General features: G+C 40.6%; 2 protein-coding genes across 3 annotated transcripts in view; one reads left to right on the top strand and one right to left on the bottom strand.

The window, feature by feature from the left end:
- The first annotated feature begins 1,813 nt into the window (after positions 1-1,813).
- napgb (N-ethylmaleimide-sensitive factor attachment protein, gamma b) lies at positions 1,814-7,331 on the top strand. The gene is made up of 12 exons (XM_033651480.2): positions 1,814-1,993; positions 2,263-2,330; positions 2,424-2,508; positions 2,590-2,607; positions 2,697-2,727; positions 2,821-2,930; positions 3,122-3,188; positions 3,279-3,349; positions 3,629-3,707; positions 3,996-4,075; positions 4,229-4,358; positions 6,074-7,331. Exons 1-12 carry the CDS (start codon positions 1,938-1,940, stop codon positions 6,212-6,214), a joined length of 936 nt encoding a protein of 311 aa, XP_033507371.2. The 5' UTR covers positions 1,814-1,937; the 3' UTR covers positions 6,215-7,331.
- A 2,495-nt stretch (positions 7,332-9,826) lies between these two features.
- The window catches only part of piezo2b (piezo-type mechanosensitive ion channel component 2b), a 113,836-nt gene continuing 103,247 nt past the window's right edge, over positions 9,827-20,415 (bottom strand). For both annotated transcript variants that reach the window (XM_078173042.1, XM_078173041.1), the window contains 6 exons: positions 20,278-20,370; positions 18,853-19,022; positions 17,907-18,023; positions 16,166-16,245; positions 15,476-15,671; positions 9,827-11,657 (listed from right to left, as the gene is read on the bottom strand). In XM_078173042.1, coding sequence (XP_078029168.1) covers positions 11,405-11,657; positions 15,476-15,671; positions 16,166-16,245; positions 17,907-18,023; positions 18,853-19,022; positions 20,278-20,370 — 909 coding nt within the window. In that variant the 3' untranslated portion in view covers positions 9,827-11,404. The remainder of the gene's footprint in view (positions 11,658-15,475; positions 15,672-16,165; positions 16,246-17,906; positions 18,024-18,852; positions 19,023-20,277; positions 20,371-20,415) is intronic.

Raw genomic sequence — 20,415 nt, 5'->3', positions numbered from 1 at the left:
CACACTTAGAAAAGCACCTCACATCCATTATGCATATTGGGAAAGGGGGGGCATAATAATGCAGGATTTTTCAAACACACTTAATCTCTGTTTTTATGGTCAAATGCCTTGAAGTTTATGGATGTAGTAGAATTTCAGACAGCACAAATAATGTATGTAATTAGCTAGGCAATATACCAAAGATGTTCCTTGACAAGGAGGGCAGTTATAATTTCAGAGGGCAGCTTAACTTGAGGAAACTTTGTGTTCACACAGCCATGAAGAGTAGGCTTATGTGTGTTTCAATCTTTGGGGTCAAAGTGTGGAATTTGTTGGATGAGGAGCTTAAGCGAAGCACAAACATTACTTAGTTTAAGGAGATGCACAAAAACTTTGTTTTCCAGAGGAAAGACTGTGAAGACAGCCAACTTTATGACTCAGTATAACATCGGTGTTGTACATACAGTTGAATAACTGTTAATAAACAGTTAATGTGTGTTTGTGTGTGAGCATGTCTATACATGTATGTCTAAACTGTCTAAATGTCTAATGTCTAAATCTGTGTCTAAATTCACAGGGTGATACAAGTCAGATAATGTGGGTCAGATAAAGTTTTACCTCTTGTGCTCTTTAAATATTTGCAGTCAGTCACTAAACATGTTAGTGCACAATTTCTTCTTAAAATGTCTTTTGCATGAAACAGTAGTTTTTGTTGTTCTAAGATAACCAGGATGGGCAGAGCAAAGAGTCCACACATCACGGTTCCCAAACTTGCAAGGTAAACCATGTGGCATATTGATTTCTATCATTTTGGCTATACAAGTCCTGCAGTCCTGCAAGTCCTGTCCTGCAGACAGTGAGGATATAACAACAAAAATGGTTGTAGGATGTTGAATTTTATTTAATGTTTGACTTATAATCAAAATATTTTCACAATGCACTTGACTTTTTTTGGGAAAGGGTTTTGAGTCAGTACTTAATGCATTCAGGTAAAATGGGACAAAAAAATTAAGTAAAATGAGCCATTTTTGGAATGTGAAACCCACATGTTTTTTGGCTCCCAGGTGCCATAAAATCACAAGTTATGCTATTATGTGCCACCCTGTCATATTAAAGACATTTTAGTGTTCTTGTCATTTAAAATAAATGAAAGATGATGCAGTGAGCCCATGTCAGCCACACTAGTCAAGAATCAGCCATAATTGTAACACAGGTCCATTGAAGACAATATGGTGCTAAGAAAACAAGCAAAGTACAGGGAAAGATTAGCCAAAAAGAGAAACAATCTTTTTAAATGAACAGCCACAGGTTACATGAATGATTTCATAAATTAGTATCTGTATTGATAAATGGGTTTAACCATTTAAATGACAAACAAACACTGTCCCATTTTACCTGAACATATCATCAGAGTGAGGTAGGGGTTATTGATGTGTTCGAAGGTCCAAAGTTTCTAAACTATTTTACTTGGCAACATATTTTCTTTATAAAAATACAGCAGAGAACCATAACAAGTCATAAGTAACACTTAGTATTCAGAGTTTTGGTTGGTTTTCTTGGTAATCTACCAAAAGGTGACCCAAATGACCGGCTTCACTCTGGATATATCTGGACATCCATTTATTTCAAGTATTGCATTTTAGCTTTTTTTAATCTTTTTGTTTTATTTTGTTTGTGTTACATGTTCCAAATAAATACCAATCATGATTCTGTCAAATTGTAAATAATAAATTGGTTTTATGTATATTTTTATTTAGAATACAAATCCCGTTGCTTTTGCATTACAGCTAGTGTTTCGCATTCAACTCTACTTTGTCCTCGGCGGCACCCGTAGCCTGCGACATCGGATGACGTTGCGCCCGAGGAGGAGTTCCTGTTAATCCAAACATCGACGAAATATCATCCATAGCTATTTATCGAAAACAAATTCTTGATACCTCGTCGCGTAAATTAAGAGCATGGCTGCTCAGAAGATAAATGAAGCTCACGAACACATAGCTAAAGCTGAGAAATGGTGAGCGAAGAATTAAAATGTCGTTTCTGTCCTGCCCAGGAAACAGTAGCTTGTTTTACTACCTGTGTTAGCTAGCTGCAAAGGCCACTGTGGCAGTTTCACCATGGGTTATGCGACATAAATGGACAGTAATTTTGCACCTTCAGGTCATTATATGTGAAGTTAATGTACAATAAATGAGACACCATCTTGTCTTGGTGTGTAACTGTCCATAAACTGATGGTGCCGCTGATTCAGCCGTTTGTAATCTGCTAATTATGTTTTTGTAGCTTAAAGACAGGTCTGACAAAGTGGAAGCCTGATTTTGACAGTGCTGCGTCAGAATACGCCAAAGCAGGTAACCTAACATTAATATTAAATCTTAATATGAAGTTAATAATCAACAGATATCTCATGGTTATATCGCTAACCAGCTGTCATTTTTCTTCAGCTGTGTGCTTCAAGAATGCGAAGCAATATGACCAAGCAAAGGATGCTTACCTGAAAGAAGCTGAATACCACACAGAAAACAAGGCGTATCCTCTCTGCACTGTGTCCACAGTGACATGACATTACACATGCTATCTGTTTTGTAATTTCCTTAACTTGCCCTACAGGCTTTTTCATGCTGCAAAGTGAGTATTCTGTGTTATAACCTCAGTATTAAACCAACAGCAAACATGAAAACCACTTGTTTTATTCAAACCCTCTTCCCTTTCCTCAGGGCTATTGAACAGGCAGGTATGATGATGAAGGTGAGTGCACCCACAGCTTAAACATTAAACAGATAGACATAGGTAAAACATCTGCAGCAGAGCTGTAACTCTGCTGTGTTTGCACTGTGACAGGAACAAAAGAAGATGCCAGAGGCCATCCAGTACATAGAGAAAGCCTGTATGATGTACATGGAGAATGGGACTCCTGATACTGCTGCCATGGCTCTGGACCGGGCTGGAAAGTAAGTTTACCTTTGACCTTCAATTAAATTCCTCAAGCTGTCAGCCTTGATATTATCTAGAAATGTACCTTTTAGTTCAAATGAAAAACCTGCCACAAAAGGGAGCACTGATGCAATGCAAGCTTCGCTCAGGAACAAAAAATGCAGGCTGTTCTTTCATCTAAAAACATTTTCCTTTCATTATTCCCCAGACTGATAGAGCCTATAAACCTAGAGAAAGCTGTGGACCTATATCAGAAGGCAGCTGGCGTGTTTGAGGTAGAATTCCAACAAAACCTGAATGAATCATTTAACTGATGCTGACTGTTTCTTTGTGCTTATATACAGTCATGTTTTCTCTCTCTGTAGAATGAGGACCGCCTGCGTCAGGCAGTTGAACTGCTGGGAAAAGCCTCCAGACTTCTGGTCAGGTTAAGAAGGTAAAAGAAATGAAGATAAGGTGGAAGGGACATTGACACTGTTGTGCATTGAATGCTGATGTAGAAAACTGTCAAGCAAGTTGAAAGAAAACCTTCATTCAGAAAGCTCTCTTAGATCTCTCCCATAAACAAAAGTGTAAAAGCTGATTCAAATATTCACCTGTCACTGTAATAAAAGGACACAACAACCCTGTGTCCCCTGTGTTTATCTGTCTATAAATAATGTTTAAAGCACCTGCTCCTCATCATTCCTCACTGTGATCTCGTCTTGCTCACCAGGTTGGATGAAGCATCAGTCGCTCTGCAGAAAGAGAAGAACATGTACAAAGAGATTGAGAACTTCCCAATGTGCTTCAAGGTGGATTTTCTGTCATTAAATTCTCTACGCATCTTAAGCAAGCTTAATTCACCACCACAGTCAGCTAGAATTGAATTTCCAGTGAGGCAATGGTGTAGTGTCTCCGCAGGGTATTTAAGTTGACCTGCGGCCTGGATTCCTCTCAGCTCATCAGTAAACCACAGCATTGTTAACACAGCTCTGTGCTTCAGTATAAACTTGACATTTTGAACATAGTTGTTGGAATATGTTGTAAAATTCAACAGTGTAACACTTTTACATGTTGGTCTGTTTTTTTTCCTTCTTTAGAAAACAACTGCTCAAGTGCTGATTCATCTTCACAGAGGCGACTACGTAGCAGCTGATAAATGCGTCAGAGAAAGTTACAGGTATGTTTTTATCCCAGTCTGTCATCATTTCTGTAAAGAGCCAAAGTGTCCTTAAGCAAGGAGTTTTTTAACGTTGCCTCACATTCATGGTGTAACATTTCTGCCACTTAAAACTGAGCATCATTACATGAAGTGCTGCTTGGTTTCCACCAGTCTGCCCGGGTACAGTGGAAGCGAAGATTGCGTTGCCATGGAGACACTACTGCAGGGCTACGACGAGCAGGACGAGGACCAGGTCTACCGTGTGTGCAACTCACCTTTACTGAAGTACATGGACAATGACGTGAGTGCTGTTGGCAGATAACTGAAAAGAAATGTGCCTGTTTTGTCTAATTTCACATCGAGCTTATAAATTTAAAAAAGTCGAAGGAAAAGCTGCTCTTCCTGTTGACAAAACTCAGAGGAGATCCACTTTATAGTATACAAGGTCATCACTCTGAATTGGATTTAAATTACCAGAGGACCAGCGAGTTCACCAACAGGTTTAGTTATTATACTTTAAGGGTCGAGTGTGTAGAATTTAGGGGCATCTATTGGCAGAAATGTAATACAATATTCACAACTATGTTTTTATTAGTTTATAACCACCTGAAAATAAGAATCATTGTGTGTTTGTTACCTTGAAATAAACCATTTATATCTACATAAGGATCAGGTACTCTTCGATGACGTCTGCCATGTTCCTACAGTAACCCAGAACAGACAAATCAAACACGCTCTAGATAGGGCCATTCCTGATTTTGTGTCAGTCACCGTAGTTCTCCTACGCCCTTGGCACACAGCAGAAGTTTCAGTTCTGGATCCTCACCGCTAGATGCCTTTAAATGCCTTTACACACTGGTCCTTGAAAAGAAAAAACTCTGGCTTAACGCGACTGGTGGCTTCATTCTTCTAACCACTTCATCCTCTTGAGGGTCGCAGGGGGGCTGGAGCCTATCCCAGCTGACATCGGGCGAGAGGCAGGGTACACCCTGGACAGGTCGCCAGACTATCGCAGGGCTGACACATATAGACAGACAACCACTCACGCTCACATTCACACCTACGGACAATTTAGAATCACCAATTAACCTAATCCCCAACCTGCATGTCTTTGGACTGTGGGAGGAAGCCGGAGTGCCCGGAGAGAACCCATGCTGACACGGGGAGAACATGCAAACTCCGCACAGAAGGGCTCCCGCACCCGGGATCGAACCAGCAACCCTCTTGCTGTGAGGCGAGAGTGCTAACCACCACACCACCGTGCCGCCCCGACTGGTGACTTGCTGGTGCAAAAAAAAAAAAAAAAAAGTAACCATCTTTTTCCCACAGAGCCCTGCCTATTTCAAATCACCGCCAGAAGCATAGACAAGAACAGATATGCACAAATCTCATATAATAACCAAAACAGGTCTAACATCTGCAGAGAATGTAGTCATGTAAGACCTTAAGGGATGGGAAATGATAAGATTTTATTGATACCAGTGCCATTATCAATTCTGCTTATCAGTCTGATTCTCTATTAATTTCCTTTTAGATTCTTGATCAAATTTCTTTGTTGTTTTATTATCGCTGAACACAGTGTAGATGAAATGAGAGAATGTTTGCATGCACAGCATTCGTTTCCATTTATCCTTGGTAACAGACTTGCTGCTTGGTCAGGAAGCAGTGGCACTTGTGCGTAGAGTGTCAAAAACATGGCACTCGTGGAGGTTAAGCCTGTGTGGCATAGAAATCTGTTTACTTAAAGTGATAATTTTATAGACATTACAGCAGTTGTCTGTAGATGTTTATCTATAATATAGGTGACAACTGAACTATTCTGTGCAGCACAGGTAGGTTTGAGTAAATAGTTCAAGTTCAGCTAAATTATTCTGACTGGTTCTCAACTGAAACCATTTCTCGATTCCCATCGGTACACCCCATTAATCATAATGAGAAGCAGACTGAGAAAATGAGTTTTCAGGGTCTTTAAAATCTGAGATCTGCTGACTCACTTTATTCCCCGGTGCCTCACAGTATGCCAAGCTGGCCATTTCTCTGCGGGTACCTGGAGGAGGGGGAAAGAAGAAGAAGGCTGCAGCTGCTCCACAAGGCGGCGCTAGCGGGGTGCCAGCCGGTGCTGATGACGAGGATGATTATGAGGGAGGGCTGTGTTAGCCTTCAGCCTCCAGAGTGCCGACTCTACCCATCTGCTGCTCCAACACTGCACCCTCTGTGTACGAGTTAAAAACCTTGACAAACACCTTCAGCTCTGATGCCCAGATGTGTGGCTGTTTAATCCTTATTGTGCAAGAAATCATAAAAAAAAGCTCTTAAAAAAACAACAAAAAACACAGTTAGAGTTGGTGTTGCAGAGGAGTCGCCCCGAGTTCAAGCAGCCTTTTTAATTTGTGTTTCTTTGAGGTGGAACCTCAGTGTAATGAAATATCTTCAGTGTCCAATAATGTATGAAAGCCTGTTGTATGTAAATGTTCGATTATTTCTCGTCTCTGTGAAGCTGTACATTTTGCTCTTATTGTGTGTGATAGCGTTGTAAGATTGCTATAGGCATATTAAAATCAGAAATACTCTATATGTATGGAATGAGTTGATCGGTGTATAGGTGTTTATTTGTACAGAGTTAAATTATTCAGTATTCATGGCTGCAGCCTGTTGAAAATGTTACTGGAACAATATGCAATCAGTTTGTTAATGCATGTTTGGAATAACGCAAAGGTAAATCAAAGATTTCTGAATATTAATGCCTATAAATGATTGACACTATTATCTTCATTATTCAAGTTGAGAAAATGTCAGGAGCAGCACACTTCCTGATGCTGCAGCTTTTAACCAACTGTAGACTGTTTTTTTTCAAGGTGTGTGTGTGTGTGTGTGTGTGTGTGTGTGTGTGTGTGTTATCTTCCACCTTAAACCCAAAAAAAATAGTCATGGCTGTGTGTTTAATTCAGTGACCACAGTACAATCCTCTAATTAAAGGGACTAAAACATGAATAAGGGACCATGTATTGATGTTTTCGGTGCATTTCCCCCATTGATTTCCTCTTTAATGCTGTATTTGTGATTAAGCTCATCCCGTAAATGTGAGACGCCCACGATTAGGGACAGAATAATTTATATGCCACTTAAAATTACTCTGACACCACATAACTTAACGGTGATAAAGGGATTGTTTACATTTTTTTTTATTTGTGCCGTTGCCCAATTCTTGTGTATTCCTCTAAAGCATATCTCCAAACTTTGCACATGCATCAATAAACATTTCCATTACCTGGCATTTTATGGTCTTTGTACATTTTCTAATACGAGTACGCAGACTGAGTTTCTATACCAGTGGGACTAACAGCGAAATGGCCTCTGACAGACATGAAATGACTGTGTAGCTTCCTCCCAAGACCTATTTATCTTTGATGAGGCTACTGTAATGCTCTCTCCCTGTTAGGTGATATTTAATGCACACACACACACACACACACATACTTTTGTGATGCCCTCCCGTTCTGAATGTAATGTGCATTAGCAAGATCAAACTGGACTTGAGTGTACATAAATGTTGCCATTGCTAAAAATAAAAATGTCTGGGTGGGTTAATAACTCAAAATGTAGCTTAAAGTCATGTTTACAGTATTTATGGAAGACTTTAATGGTTCATGGTACTATCATGATCAAATAGAGCTGAGGCGTCTTTTCTAGAAGGCCTTGAGGGAAGAGGAAAATATGTAGGTTACACTTCGTACTAATCGCCCCTTTGAAACCTGACCCTCTATCATATAACACATGGATTCAAAAAGTATGGGAACTTTATGAGATGGAGCACAAACGTGCACTGATGTTCCAAACCACAAATTTATAAAGGTGTAAACTCCTGTCAGCGCAATCCATCCTACGCTTACATTTTCTAATAATCAACTTTTATTTTTCCCCAAACACCTACACACCTACATTTAATCTGTCCATCCCAAGGTTGTTAGACCTGTTTCACAGGACACATTTTGACTTGTCATGGTAGGGAAAGTAAACACATTTTGTTACCAAAGGTTCAGTTCCATTTAAGTGTTGCACTAAGCCATCAAAGCAAGCCAGCATGTACAATTGCAACTAGCCCACCTAAATTGAATGCAGTCGTGATTTTTAATGTTATCTGTTACATCTTTGCTTTTCCTGCCATGGCAAGTCAAAATGTCTGCTGTGAAAAAGATTGAGTCATCACCTCAAACTGGACTCACAATTACAGTATGTGTAACTCTGGCAACGGGCAAGACATTTCTTTTCTCATAATTTAAATCCTTTTTGCACACCATATAGCAATTTGCATATTAAATGCATGCAGATGTTTAAAGGGGCACACTATTTAACTTCTTCACTTTATATCATTCAATTTGTATGTTAGAGCTTGTGTTTTTTTATATTCTGAACAAAAAATTAAGGCAACACTTTTTTGCTCCCATTTTTCACAGATTTAAGTTACAGGTCTAAGACTTTTATTCATGAATAGATAGATAGGCCAATATTTCTGTCACATTTTGGTTACATATTTGTTTAAATCTGTGTTGTAAGATGTTACAAGTTTTTAGGAAGCGTACCTTTGGCATGCTGACTGCAGATATGTCCGCCAGAGCTGTTGCCTGTGAACTGAATGTTCATTTCACTCAAATAGGCCTTCTCCCATATCGTTTCTGTGGATTTGGCAGTACATCCAACTGCCCTCACACCTACAGACCACATGTAACCACACCAGCTCAGGACCTCCACATCCAGTGTCTCCACCTGCAGGATCCTCTGAGACTAGCCACGCGAACAGCTCATCTGCACCGTCATTGTCCTCACCAGGGTCTTGACCTGACAGCAGTTCATTATTGTAACTGATTTGTGCAGTTGTGAGGCTGGTTGGATGTGCTGCCAATTTCAGGGAAACAATACTGGAGACCTTACATACTGTATCATAGGCAACTGGACTTGCTTAAGTTTCTTGTAGACGTTTCCCTACCATCCAAGAGGCTTCTTCAATTCTTCAGAGCTGAGGGTGAAAGAGGTGAGAGGTGAATCGTCTTCCAGAATCTCAAGCAAACCCAGCTGCCTACGATATAGCACTTACCATGACCTGCATGACTGACAATCTTCACCAACAATCCTGTGGTATCAGCTGTTCAGGGGGTTGGTCTCACACAATGTGACCATCCCAAGGCACACCTGTGTAGTAATGATGCTGATAATCTATCCATCTATCTATCTATCTATCTATCTATCTATCTATCTGTCTGTCTAGATTGATGGTGATGTGTGCATGCACAGGCATGTGTGTCCAGTGTATACCGTACATGCAAATATGTATATGATGGGCTGCACTGATTTAATGTACCTCCAACTCTTAATATTCATGTGATTATTCCCCTATTGTCATTACTTATATCCCCTATTTATTATATATTGTATTTATTTTATTCATTTCCTGAAGCACTTATTCTCCTTTACTGTCCATTCACACTGTGTATTAGAGCGGTGTAACTTTGCACTATTGTTGCACCTTCAATAAAAAATGTGAGCAAACAAAAACAGAGAGAGAAACTGATATTTTCAAATTAAAATAAAGTATAAGTAAAAGAAATAGGACTAATGACAGAGTTGGTTGGTGATGGAGGCCATCTTCAGATCACAGGGTCTCATCTTCCGTCAGCTGCAGCTGTCGTTGAAACACTGTTGACCGACACACAGATTCTGTGCCTGCTCACTCACAGTCCTTCTGCACAAGCAAACTGCAGCTGAATGCAAAACTCGACACCTTTCCAGATGTTTTATTTGCAGATCTCTGGACCTCTATCATACCACATTGCCTTAAACATACAGGTACAATTTCACATTTCAATCCACCGTGACCTGACCCTCTTCAACTTTTATGTACATGTAATGAAAATTAGTCATGGCAATAATGAAGTTTTTTTTTTTCTATCATGCTACAATGTCCTCTAATGCATAGTTTGGACCAAAGGGCTTCGTGTTTCAGCCCTTCACGTGAGGAATCTTTTTTTGTGTGTCTGCTCGTTTCTTCCTTGATGACCGGATGCACGCGACGTGCCACAGTGTTCATCAGTATGAATGTTAAAAACAGCGAGAGGTTCACAAGTGATGTGCAAGAATCTACCACCTAATGCACGTTACCCTGATTCAGAAACAGCCCTCTGCTGGTCTCGACTCTAGCCAACCTGTAGATGATTCAGAAACACGGATGATTGGCAATAAATCTCTGTGAAGGAAACGGTCCACAGCGATAAATTTACTTTCATATTACAGCCTTGAACTGTTTCCCTGTGCAGTACACGTACTCAGTATCAGTCCATCTGAACAATATCCACATTAAATTTCATGCCATTTAAATAGTTCATCTTTGCTACAGCCTCATATTCTTTTAGATCCATCAAAGCTTACATATTGTAACATATGACTCATACAATGAATATCTGTGAAAACAGGTCTTCCTGAGAAAGATATGTATGTAGTTGGTAACAGTTCTTCTCATACAAACAAAATAAAGCGAGTAAAGATTGTCTGATAATGTTTGCTGAGCTGTGTCTCTCAGCGGGCTCCCATGTGGCCTCTGACCTTTAAAAAAAATAAAATAAAAAAGTTGTTTTTTAATGTTCATGTTTCTTGGTCAGAACCGGCCTTTTTCCCCTCGATCCACATCCTTTGAAAACTTGGAGGAACGAGAGCTCAATATTGCACAGTCCCACAGTCCAAGTGTTCCAGTCGGGAGAAAATATGAGAGTGTGCTCATGTGGTCGTTATTGTGCACTTTTTTGGTGGTGGGAAGCCCTTAAAGATTAATGTTGCGGTCTGTTTCTCTCCGCCTACAGTGCGATTGTGAAAATGTTAGAGGCAGAGCGTGAAGAGCGATGAGGATTCTGGGCATTGTGTTTAAAAACATACCGTTATAATAAGTATAAGACTTTTTATAACTTAGGAAAATTGTCCTATAAGATTTCTCCCCCTCCAACTGGACACCAGCTGCTTATTTTACCCACTGGATACCAAGCTGAACCAGGTTACGCGAGATAAATACAGCACCAGCAAATCTGTCCTCAATAGTTCATAATATGACTGCAATCGTTGTTTTTCAACAGTAAACAGTAGAAAATACCAGTTTATATCTCAAGCATTTTAGCATGGAGCTGCATCACTGCCGTCAGAGCTCAGTTGAAAAGGACACAGTTGGTCCTCAGCTGACTTTGTGCTCCCTCAGCAGGTGAATTGGCTGAAATAGCTGCTCAGACCGTCAGAGCGACCGCCCAGTTTTTCTGAATGAGCGGGTCCTGTTCGAAAAAAGCTCCAGGCTTCGTTAGTTAACATCCCCCATTACTGCGTTTTCTCTCTGGTCCACTTGATCATAGTCTCTGGAGAGCGGTAGAGGAAGATGAGTTTGGCGTACATGTCCTCCTCCAGGTCCAGCTCCCCAGTCTCTCGGACCAGGAAGATGTCGGTGCACAGCTTGAGGATGCGGTCCACGTTGGGCAGCTCCTCAAACATGATGGTGTGGGAAATGCCGCTGAAAAACTCACGCACAAACTTGCCGATGACCAGGACCACAGAGGCGTACAAGCCCATGATCCTAGACAGGAAAGAGAGAAAGACAATCAGGCAATGTGTAAAACATTCAAATGCTACTTCTCTAGGTACTTAAAAGGTGTACGGAGGCTGTGAGCCAGATTTGCACCTACAGGAGACGCTGTGAGCACATCTCTCAAACAGGAGGCGCCCACAGGTATCATTAGTAAGAGTTGAAGGAAATCTCCACCATCAGATACTCTTTGACCCTGTTGGCATTTGGTCTTAAAATGTGTTTCAGTGATCTGAACACAAGTGGACAGAATTCTAAGGGCAACACCCACAGTTACTACGTCCAATCAGGACTAGATCTAAGAAAAGACATAAGCGTGAGGAAGGAGGTGAGACAAGATATGGTGTGAGACAGGAAGCTAATGCGGACAAGTCAGAAATGAAGCATGAGGAATTTTGCTTTTGTAGGGATCAGGTAACGTTCTTGAACTTTAAGGCAAATGGTAATAATTGTACTGCTGGAATAGAAAGGCATAAAATCATTAAGGACATATCATAGATGCAGCAATGAGATTTCTGGGTGTTGTGAAAGTTTCTGTAGAAATTGTGCAGCAGCAGTTGAGAGAAGCTTGGAAAGTGTGAATTGGTGGGAACAGGTTATTATTATTTTATCCATAGTGATCCAAGTGTCCTGAAGCCCCGACATAAAAAGTTGTTTGGAAAAACGTCATTTGAACGTTTTTAGCCTATTGTAGCCTGTAGCTCTGACTGCTTCTCTGTGCACCGCACTCGTTTTTCCAAACAACTTTTTATGTTGGGGCTTTAGGACACTTGGATCACTACAGACGAGCAGTATGGAGATATTTTGTGGTTTCAATTATGTGTTTTTGGACGTTTGAATCTGGACGCCGTAAGCCTCAATTAGATGGAGTTGTGTTGCTACCCCCTCTCCCCTTGGATCTCCACAAGTGTTGTGAGGACTCTAAAACTTCACCTGAGCCTCCATCAGCATATGGGTGAGTAGATAATGGCTGAATTTTCAGCCATTGTAATTGTAATTTAAGATTGTAATTTAACTTCAGAAGTTGGAATTATGCAAAATTTTGGATGCCATTAAAAAACAAAGAAGAAGGAGAAGAGGAAGAAGTCTTTACGTCTACACTCTCTCCAGTCACACAAGCGGGTGTGTCAGTACAGCTGGAGATATCGCTGTTAGCAACATGTCTCCTTCCACAGGACAAAACAATTGCCAGTTACACAACACTTTGCCCAAATGGACGTAAAATGGGCAAATTATAGAGCATTAGCCCGCTGTCACCAAAACGACCACCACATCCTGCACTGATGACGCATCTTCCTGCTCCGTCCTTGATGGGGATGCATCAGGACGCATTAGTGTTCACACTACAAAAGACGTGGTCAGATGTGCCCCAGACAACCTCAGCAAATGGTTTGAGTGATCGGATTGCAATGCATCTTGGTGGCTGTCCACTTAGTGATCACACATTTTAAAACAAAAAGTAAACAAGGTCTTTAAAGGTGCTGTATGTAAGAATGTGGCCAAAACGGTTACTGCACTCAAATTCAAAATACTGCCGCGAGTCGTGTCCGCCCCCCTCCCCTACAGATTTGAGGTTGCTGGACAGCGGCACGCTGGAGACTGATTTGTTTGCCCACGGGCAGCTGCTGTGGCAGGGTCACGTCGCCACGTCCTTGATCTTCGGTTTTCCAGCGGACCATTCGAGCAGCTTCTCTGCTGCTAATGCTGCTGCTGGGATACAGCTGAGGAGAAGCCGGCTGCTAATGCTATGTACCGGGACACTGCTAATGCTGCTTGCCGTGCTGCTGTAGCTCAGTCATAACTGTAACTGATTAAGGCACTGTACTGACTGCGTGACTGGTAGACGGCGGTGGGTGGCACAACAGGCCAAAACGCAAAATGTGAATTTTGAATGTGTTTTAAATGTGAATATTCTGGCTGTACTATTGTTGTCGGTGAGATCACTATGTTATATGAACATTATTCCTTAGTCTCTGTGACATATTAGGAGGATTTTACTACTATTTGCTTTAGATTTCTTACATATAGCTCCTTTAACTCTTATATTATAATTCCCAACATGTGACGCAACATTTGATTTGTTTGGTGCCTTGTCTGCTTCCACTTCATTTCAGACCCCAATTACAATCAACAGTCCAACTTATTAACTGGTCTTTTAGGTTTTTTCCCATCTATATGCACACACATAGGAGCAGGCAACATGAGGCACCTTCTGCTCACGTATAAGCTCTAACAGTTATAGGTAGAAAGTGTTAGAAAACTACTCCACTGTTTCCACTGTACTTTTTTATACTGTCACCTGACCAGAAACTTACAAGGATAAAGTTTGAGGTTCATTATTGATTACTGTTAAACAGAAGTTTGTGCAAGGGCTTATTCTTTTGCTACATCTCATGCCTTCATCAGCAGACAGAGTTCACTCAGTTGTCACTGATGGTTACCACAAGACCTGATTTACTTTAATGGAAAATTTCCAGTAAGAGGACAAACTTTGGAATTTTGTCTAAAGCATGATCTGCCAACCAGGCCATACACAAGGTGCATCTCTACTGAAATGTGATCCCATTCGCTCTTTTAACTTGTGCACTGTCATTTAGTCCTTTTTGCATCTTCTCACATTATTGGCTGCTGCTTCATAACTGTTACATCTACGGATGGTTCTGGTAATCTGTGGTTTCTGGCTGTGAAGTGATTTAACTGTCCACACATCTTGACCTCAACAAAACAGCTGTATGGTCACTTCTCCTGAAGTAGCTGACGCACCAGTCCTTCTTCACTGTAAAGCCCACACCTCCTCCTCTTCTTCTTTTACCAGAGTTGTCTGCACTGTCGGATCAGCATATAGAAAAGGGCCTCCTTGTTGAATGGTGCTGTCCAGGATTTAGCCAAGTTCCTGATATCCTGTTGGAAACTGATGCTGCACGGATGTCATCCAGTTTATTTTCCAACGCCTGTACAATAGTTAGCAGGATGCTAGTCCAGCTGCTGCCTAACTTCTCTATCTTTCCTCAATGTTTACTCATGTTTAAATTTGAAAACCTCAACACAGCTAACCAGCAGAAGTAGCGGGGGATCAGAGTTTACAGGTCAGTGAGTCGATTTCCCCGTCCCAATGAGTGTCTCGCAGCCACACGCTACCACCGTCTAAATTTAGCTGGGGCAGAGAGGCGACTGGAAACATTCATGCCCACATCACCAGTTGTTCTTGCTAAGTACAAATGTACTTATCATTTGTATTAAATGTTCAGTATTTGATGAAAGAACAACAGGGAACTTAAAAGCCTTTCACATCAAGTTCCCAGGCCTGGATCCGAGTGCACTTATATCCAAAGTTCAGTTCATGTGATTAGTGTGTAAAGACCAACTGCACCAAAACAGGACACAAGTAGCATTCAGAAAGTAAAGTTGCAAAGGCAATTCTCAGTGCTCCTAGTCTCAGTCTTTGAAGTAGTCTCCAAAATACAATCAACAGAAGGCATACTGTGAAGGGTGACTCCACTGAATGGGCTGTGGATCTTGAGATTGGCGTGATGCAAGCGTACCCAGGAACAACATTACTAATGTGAAAGCTGTGGAGCAGAGAAGAGGGGGGCAATCGTACTTGGGCATGATACGAATCAATTGTACCTAATAACAGAACACTCTGAGCGTAAAAGAGCAAGAAGCTAATGATTTGATTATCATAACTGAGTGAGGCTCATACTCTCATACTACTTGTTGTATTTCTGAGGATGCAAAATTATCCAGTAATTACAAGCAAAAACCAAATATTAGACCTTTTTTAATCCGCATCACGAATAACCACATACCCATATCCTGCCAGAAAGCCCAAACTGGGCGGGCTGACTTGGTCACTGAACACGTAGAGATCCAGGCCAGACTCATTCTTATTTGAAGCCTTTTTTAAGGGTCCGGGCTCTAACTGGTTGACGATCCACCATTCCTGAGTCTGATCCGCGACGTTCTTACTTCGCAAGGTCAGTGATATGTTGAACAGCTTTTCATCTACAAAGATGAACAAAGAAATTATGAAATTTAATCAGAATAAAAAATGGGCAAATAAAAATCCATATCTCTTATCTGCAGTAACAAAACATTGTCAGTAAACAGGGAAGCTTAACATGTGTACAATCAGATGTGAATAAGAAAATTATATTTATCTAAAATATTTCACCAATGTCAGACTTGTGCTAACTTGTATTAATATACATGTATCCATTTTGGACAACAAACATTTTAAAGCCCCTATGTGTGGAATTATATTCTTCATAACATTCATTCATATCTGATACTGGGCATTTTTTGATACTGCTACTAGGGACCACCAAAGTATAAAATTCTGAATGACTCAAAGCTTTGTATTCCTGCAAGCACTTTTAAGAACGGTGGAATTTACACTTCAAATATAGGCTCTTAAGTTTCCTTCGCTGTCACCATATAAAGAAAAAACTGTGCAGAAAGTCACAGCCAGTGCAGTTTGAACAGATGTTGACGTTAACCTTTATAAAGCTGATCAACAGACTTGGCCTCCGAGTCACTGGGGGCTCGAATATAACGAGGGAAGATCTCTCTTAGGATCCTGCAGAGGAAAAGACACTGTTACTGCAACAACACACAGTTTGTCCTACTTAGTTTCTTAATATGTTGGAGCATAACAGTAAAATGATTAAACATTTGGGTACCACTTTATTTGGATTTTCCACCTTCAGATAGTTTACAGAGTATTTGTAACACTTCAACAGCTCATTAGTTGAGATTCAACAATTTGTCTGTTTCGCTTTGTCTATAGATGTTTATAATGTGACAATTCACTGCGTATTCTCATAATGATTTAGTCAAGCTTGAACCATTCGCTCAGTCTTGGTTGAGTGTATAAAATACTCTCAATATGTAGGTATTGGGCTTGTCACGATACCAGAATTTCAGTAGTCAATACCAATACCAGTGAATTTCCACGATTCTCGATACTCATTCGACACCACGATAAAAATCAAAAAACAGATGGTGTGACTGGCCGCGCACATATGAGTGATCGATGGTGACAATGTGTGTGTCGGTTTCGTCGAGTGTACCAAGTGTAGCGCGATGCTGGTATATGACAGCAAAAAGGAAAGAAAGACGAGAGTCAGCCTTCAATGTCCACGTTCATATCCTTAAAAAAAGTTGGGTTTCGGGCCGGGCTCGGGCTCATAATTACGGGCCGGACTCGGACAGAACATTCACGGGCGCAGGTGGGGTCGGGCTGGATTTTTTGGGCCCGATCAAAGCTCTAGCACTTGTAGAAGCCATTGTTTCTAGCAAAGACGATGGAGGACAGGCGTTCTTCTTTGGCACTCGTCCTCTGCACAGACTACCTCATGTATACTGCCCCCATCAGTTCCGACACGGCCCGCTGAGGGCAAAGTTGTATCCGGTACTTGCGGTACCGAAAAATAACAGGTATCAACGTATTTTTTGCGTGTTAGCATCGACTTGGTACCGAAGTATTGGTTCTCATGACAACCCTAGTAGGTATGGTCATGAATTGTCACTTATACTCTATAGATAATCTGTTGAGTATCTACAGCCATCCATCCATTTTCATCCACTTATGAAAATAAGCTGTAGGGGCAGCAGACCAAGTAAAGCACCCTAGGCGTTCCCAGGCCTCACCTCTAACAGGAGGCATCCTGATCAGACGCCCAAACCACCTCAACTGACCCCTCTTGACATGAAGGAGAAGCTGCCCTACTCCGAGCTCCCTCCGGATGTCCGAGTTCCTTTTCCTATCTCTAAGACTGAGTCCAGCCACCCCACGAAGAAAGCTCATTTGTGATCTCATTCTTTCAGTCACTACCCAGAGCTCATGACGATAGGTGAGGGTTGGGAGGTGGACAGACCAGTAAATCAAACGCTTCGCCTTCTGGCTCCCTCTTTACCACGACAGTCGAGCACAGTGCCCGCATCACTGCTCTATTCACTTGTGAGGGTAAAATGGAGCATGAGATGTGAATATCTACAGAATAAAGTCAAACAGTTGAATTATTGAATCTCAGCTAATAAGCTGTTGAAATGTTACAAATGCTCTATAAACCATCTGTAGGCAGACCATCCAAAAAACGTGTTAACAAGCTGGTAATAATTTTGTTCAAAGATTTTGTTAACAGACATTGTTTAAATGAGAACATATCAAAAAGAGGAGGAGAGTGTCTCGTCTGTGGCTGACTGATTGAGAGGAGAGGAAGCAGCTGATATACTCACACTGGCTTGTTAACATGCCCTTTTAGGAGCGCTATGAGATCCTTCTTTGTGCTTACATCTAGATTTGTCACTCGTTTTCCTGACGCTACCTCAGCCTTGGCGCCAAAAGTGAGGTTTCTGAGATCACAACAAGAGGAAAAACATTCAGGGATTCATTTTAAGTTGTTTCTTTTACCTCATACCTCAACTGCAGCTGTTTGTAAGAAAAAAAAGTCTTGCAGGATGTTTTATTTTCACAGTGTCAGTTCACAACTGAAAAACAATCCTGATGATTTTTTTTAAATTTCTGCAGGACCTTTTTTTTATGGCAACACATACGTTAAGGGCAAAATGTATGCTACTATGTTGTAATCCCATGAACCAAATATTCGGCATGACCTGGTAACAAGTTATTATAGTTAACTACAACTTAACTCAAACTAGGTGTGAAAAAACATTTAGTTAAGTGAAATAAAAATAAAATCTAGACTTGAGAAAAAAAAGAAACTTGCTGAAATGATGTTGTGTACTCACAAAAATAACTAAAATAAAATACAAATATACAGGAAATGTCTTTTAGTCTTTGTAAATTTGGTCAACTTTGTCAACACAACAAGCATGAGAAGGCACTAACACAGATGTTTATTGTGACTGGGATGTCTACATGACTGGGATGATGTATTATCAACTCTTAAATCTTACCCCTGACAAATACCTCCCATGTTATAATTTTAAAAAAAAAAAAATATATATACATATATATATATATATATATATATATATATATATATATATACTGAAACAAGTAAAAACTAAACTGAAACAAGCAAACCAACCCTGGAAACTATCTGAAATTAAACTGAATTGCAAACGAAATTAAAAAATAAATAAAGAACTGACGACACAGTGAACAGTTTGTCTTCTTTTGTGCCACAGTTAGATTAGACAACATGAGGGACGGAGATACCTTTGCACAGACCAGGCCACCGTGATGGGGAACTCCTCGTCAGTGCCCAACATCTCTATCAGGTTGTTTCTACTGGGCGGACTGATGGTCCACAGAGAGTTGGAACTGCCTTTCAACTCAGCAATGATCAGGTCTGGTGCTAAGTAGCCCTCCAGCCACTGCAAGGCTTCCTAACCACAGCACAAAACCACACAGCAGTAACATTATTCAAATTTCAATGGCAAAATATGTAACATTTCAGCATTAAAATGTCTTGCACTATGTTATACATTTTATTTAATTGTGTACATTATCCCAAATATTTCCAACAATGTACAAACCCACAGAAATCCTATATTTTATTCAAGGTAACGGTGTGTTTTAACTGATCGACTGTCACAGGAAACACTGGGGGTCTCATTTATAGAAATTGTGTAAGTGGATCCTACGCACTGTTTTATAAATGAGACCCCAGATGATATGTCAGAGAGCGAGGAAGGAAGTCAGTGAGCCACTCTATTGTTTACTATTGTTTGTACTCGGACTCGTGATGGAGCGAGATGATTCGTTGCTGTTTGCTGCATGCTCTGTTGCCGCATTTGTCGCCGTCCTGTTAAGCACAAATGCGGCCTGGGTGAACCAAACAACCTAAGAAGATTACCTAACAAGAAGAGGTAAAACGAGGATTAACATTGGAGTGGCATTTCCAAGAGAGAGAGAGAGCTTCATCACATGCTGGGTCTACAGAGAGACGCTGACCTTATCCCTACACATGATTTATGCCTGAGTCACGTCAGATATTTTCACTGGCAGTGATGGTTGTTTGATCCCAAACTACTGCCTGATTTCAAAGCTCTCATAAGAACAAGGATGAATGAACTGATTGGTTCTTGTCATTGTGCATCGGTGTCTAATTTCTTCATGTTACTTTATCTTTGTATATCTGTTGTTGGGCTGTAACTTTTTTTTGTATGCTGCCATCTTGGCCAGGTCTCCCTTGAAAAATAGACTGTTTATCCCAATGAGACTGACTTTGTTAAAAATGGGTTAAATAGAATTAAATAAAAAAAAATCTGACATTTTAAAGACTAAACAAATTATTGATTAATAAAAAAGAAAACAGTTTGTTTCCTGCTTGTACCTGCTAAACATCAGCACGTTTGTGAGCACCTTAGCATGCTAATGTTCTCATTTAGCTCAAATCACAGCATACGTCTCTGTCGGCTACAGTCTCTTCTTTTTTATGTTACAACCAGAGAGCACCAAAAACTAAATTTTTAAATCACATCAGCTTTAAAAATGGGTTTTAGTGAACCTGTATTTACTGCCTGGTCTAAAACTAGGCCATTCCTAAGAGAAAAAGCAAGGCTTGCACTTTTTTAATACTGTGACAACATTATAAAAACAACTGGCATCTTGTTTTTGTATTTTATTTCTTGTACTTACATCGTCTTTCCTGTATAAATCCATAAAGGCTGCATATTGTGCTGTTGAGACATTATGCAGTTGTTTTTGCTGAGCGCTCATGGTGAAGATGGGCTGTGGGAAGAAGACATTGTTTCAGTTATTGTTCTGGATCCCAGT

Source organism: Epinephelus lanceolatus, chromosome 12, assembly GCF_041903045.1.
Source record: "Epinephelus lanceolatus isolate andai-2023 chromosome 12, ASM4190304v1, whole genome shotgun sequence".
Taxonomy (NCBI): Eukaryota; Metazoa; Chordata; class Actinopteri; order Perciformes; family Serranidae; genus Epinephelus; species Epinephelus lanceolatus.
Note: the sequence above shows the minus strand (reverse complement) of the source record. Positions and strands in the feature narration are given on the sequence as shown.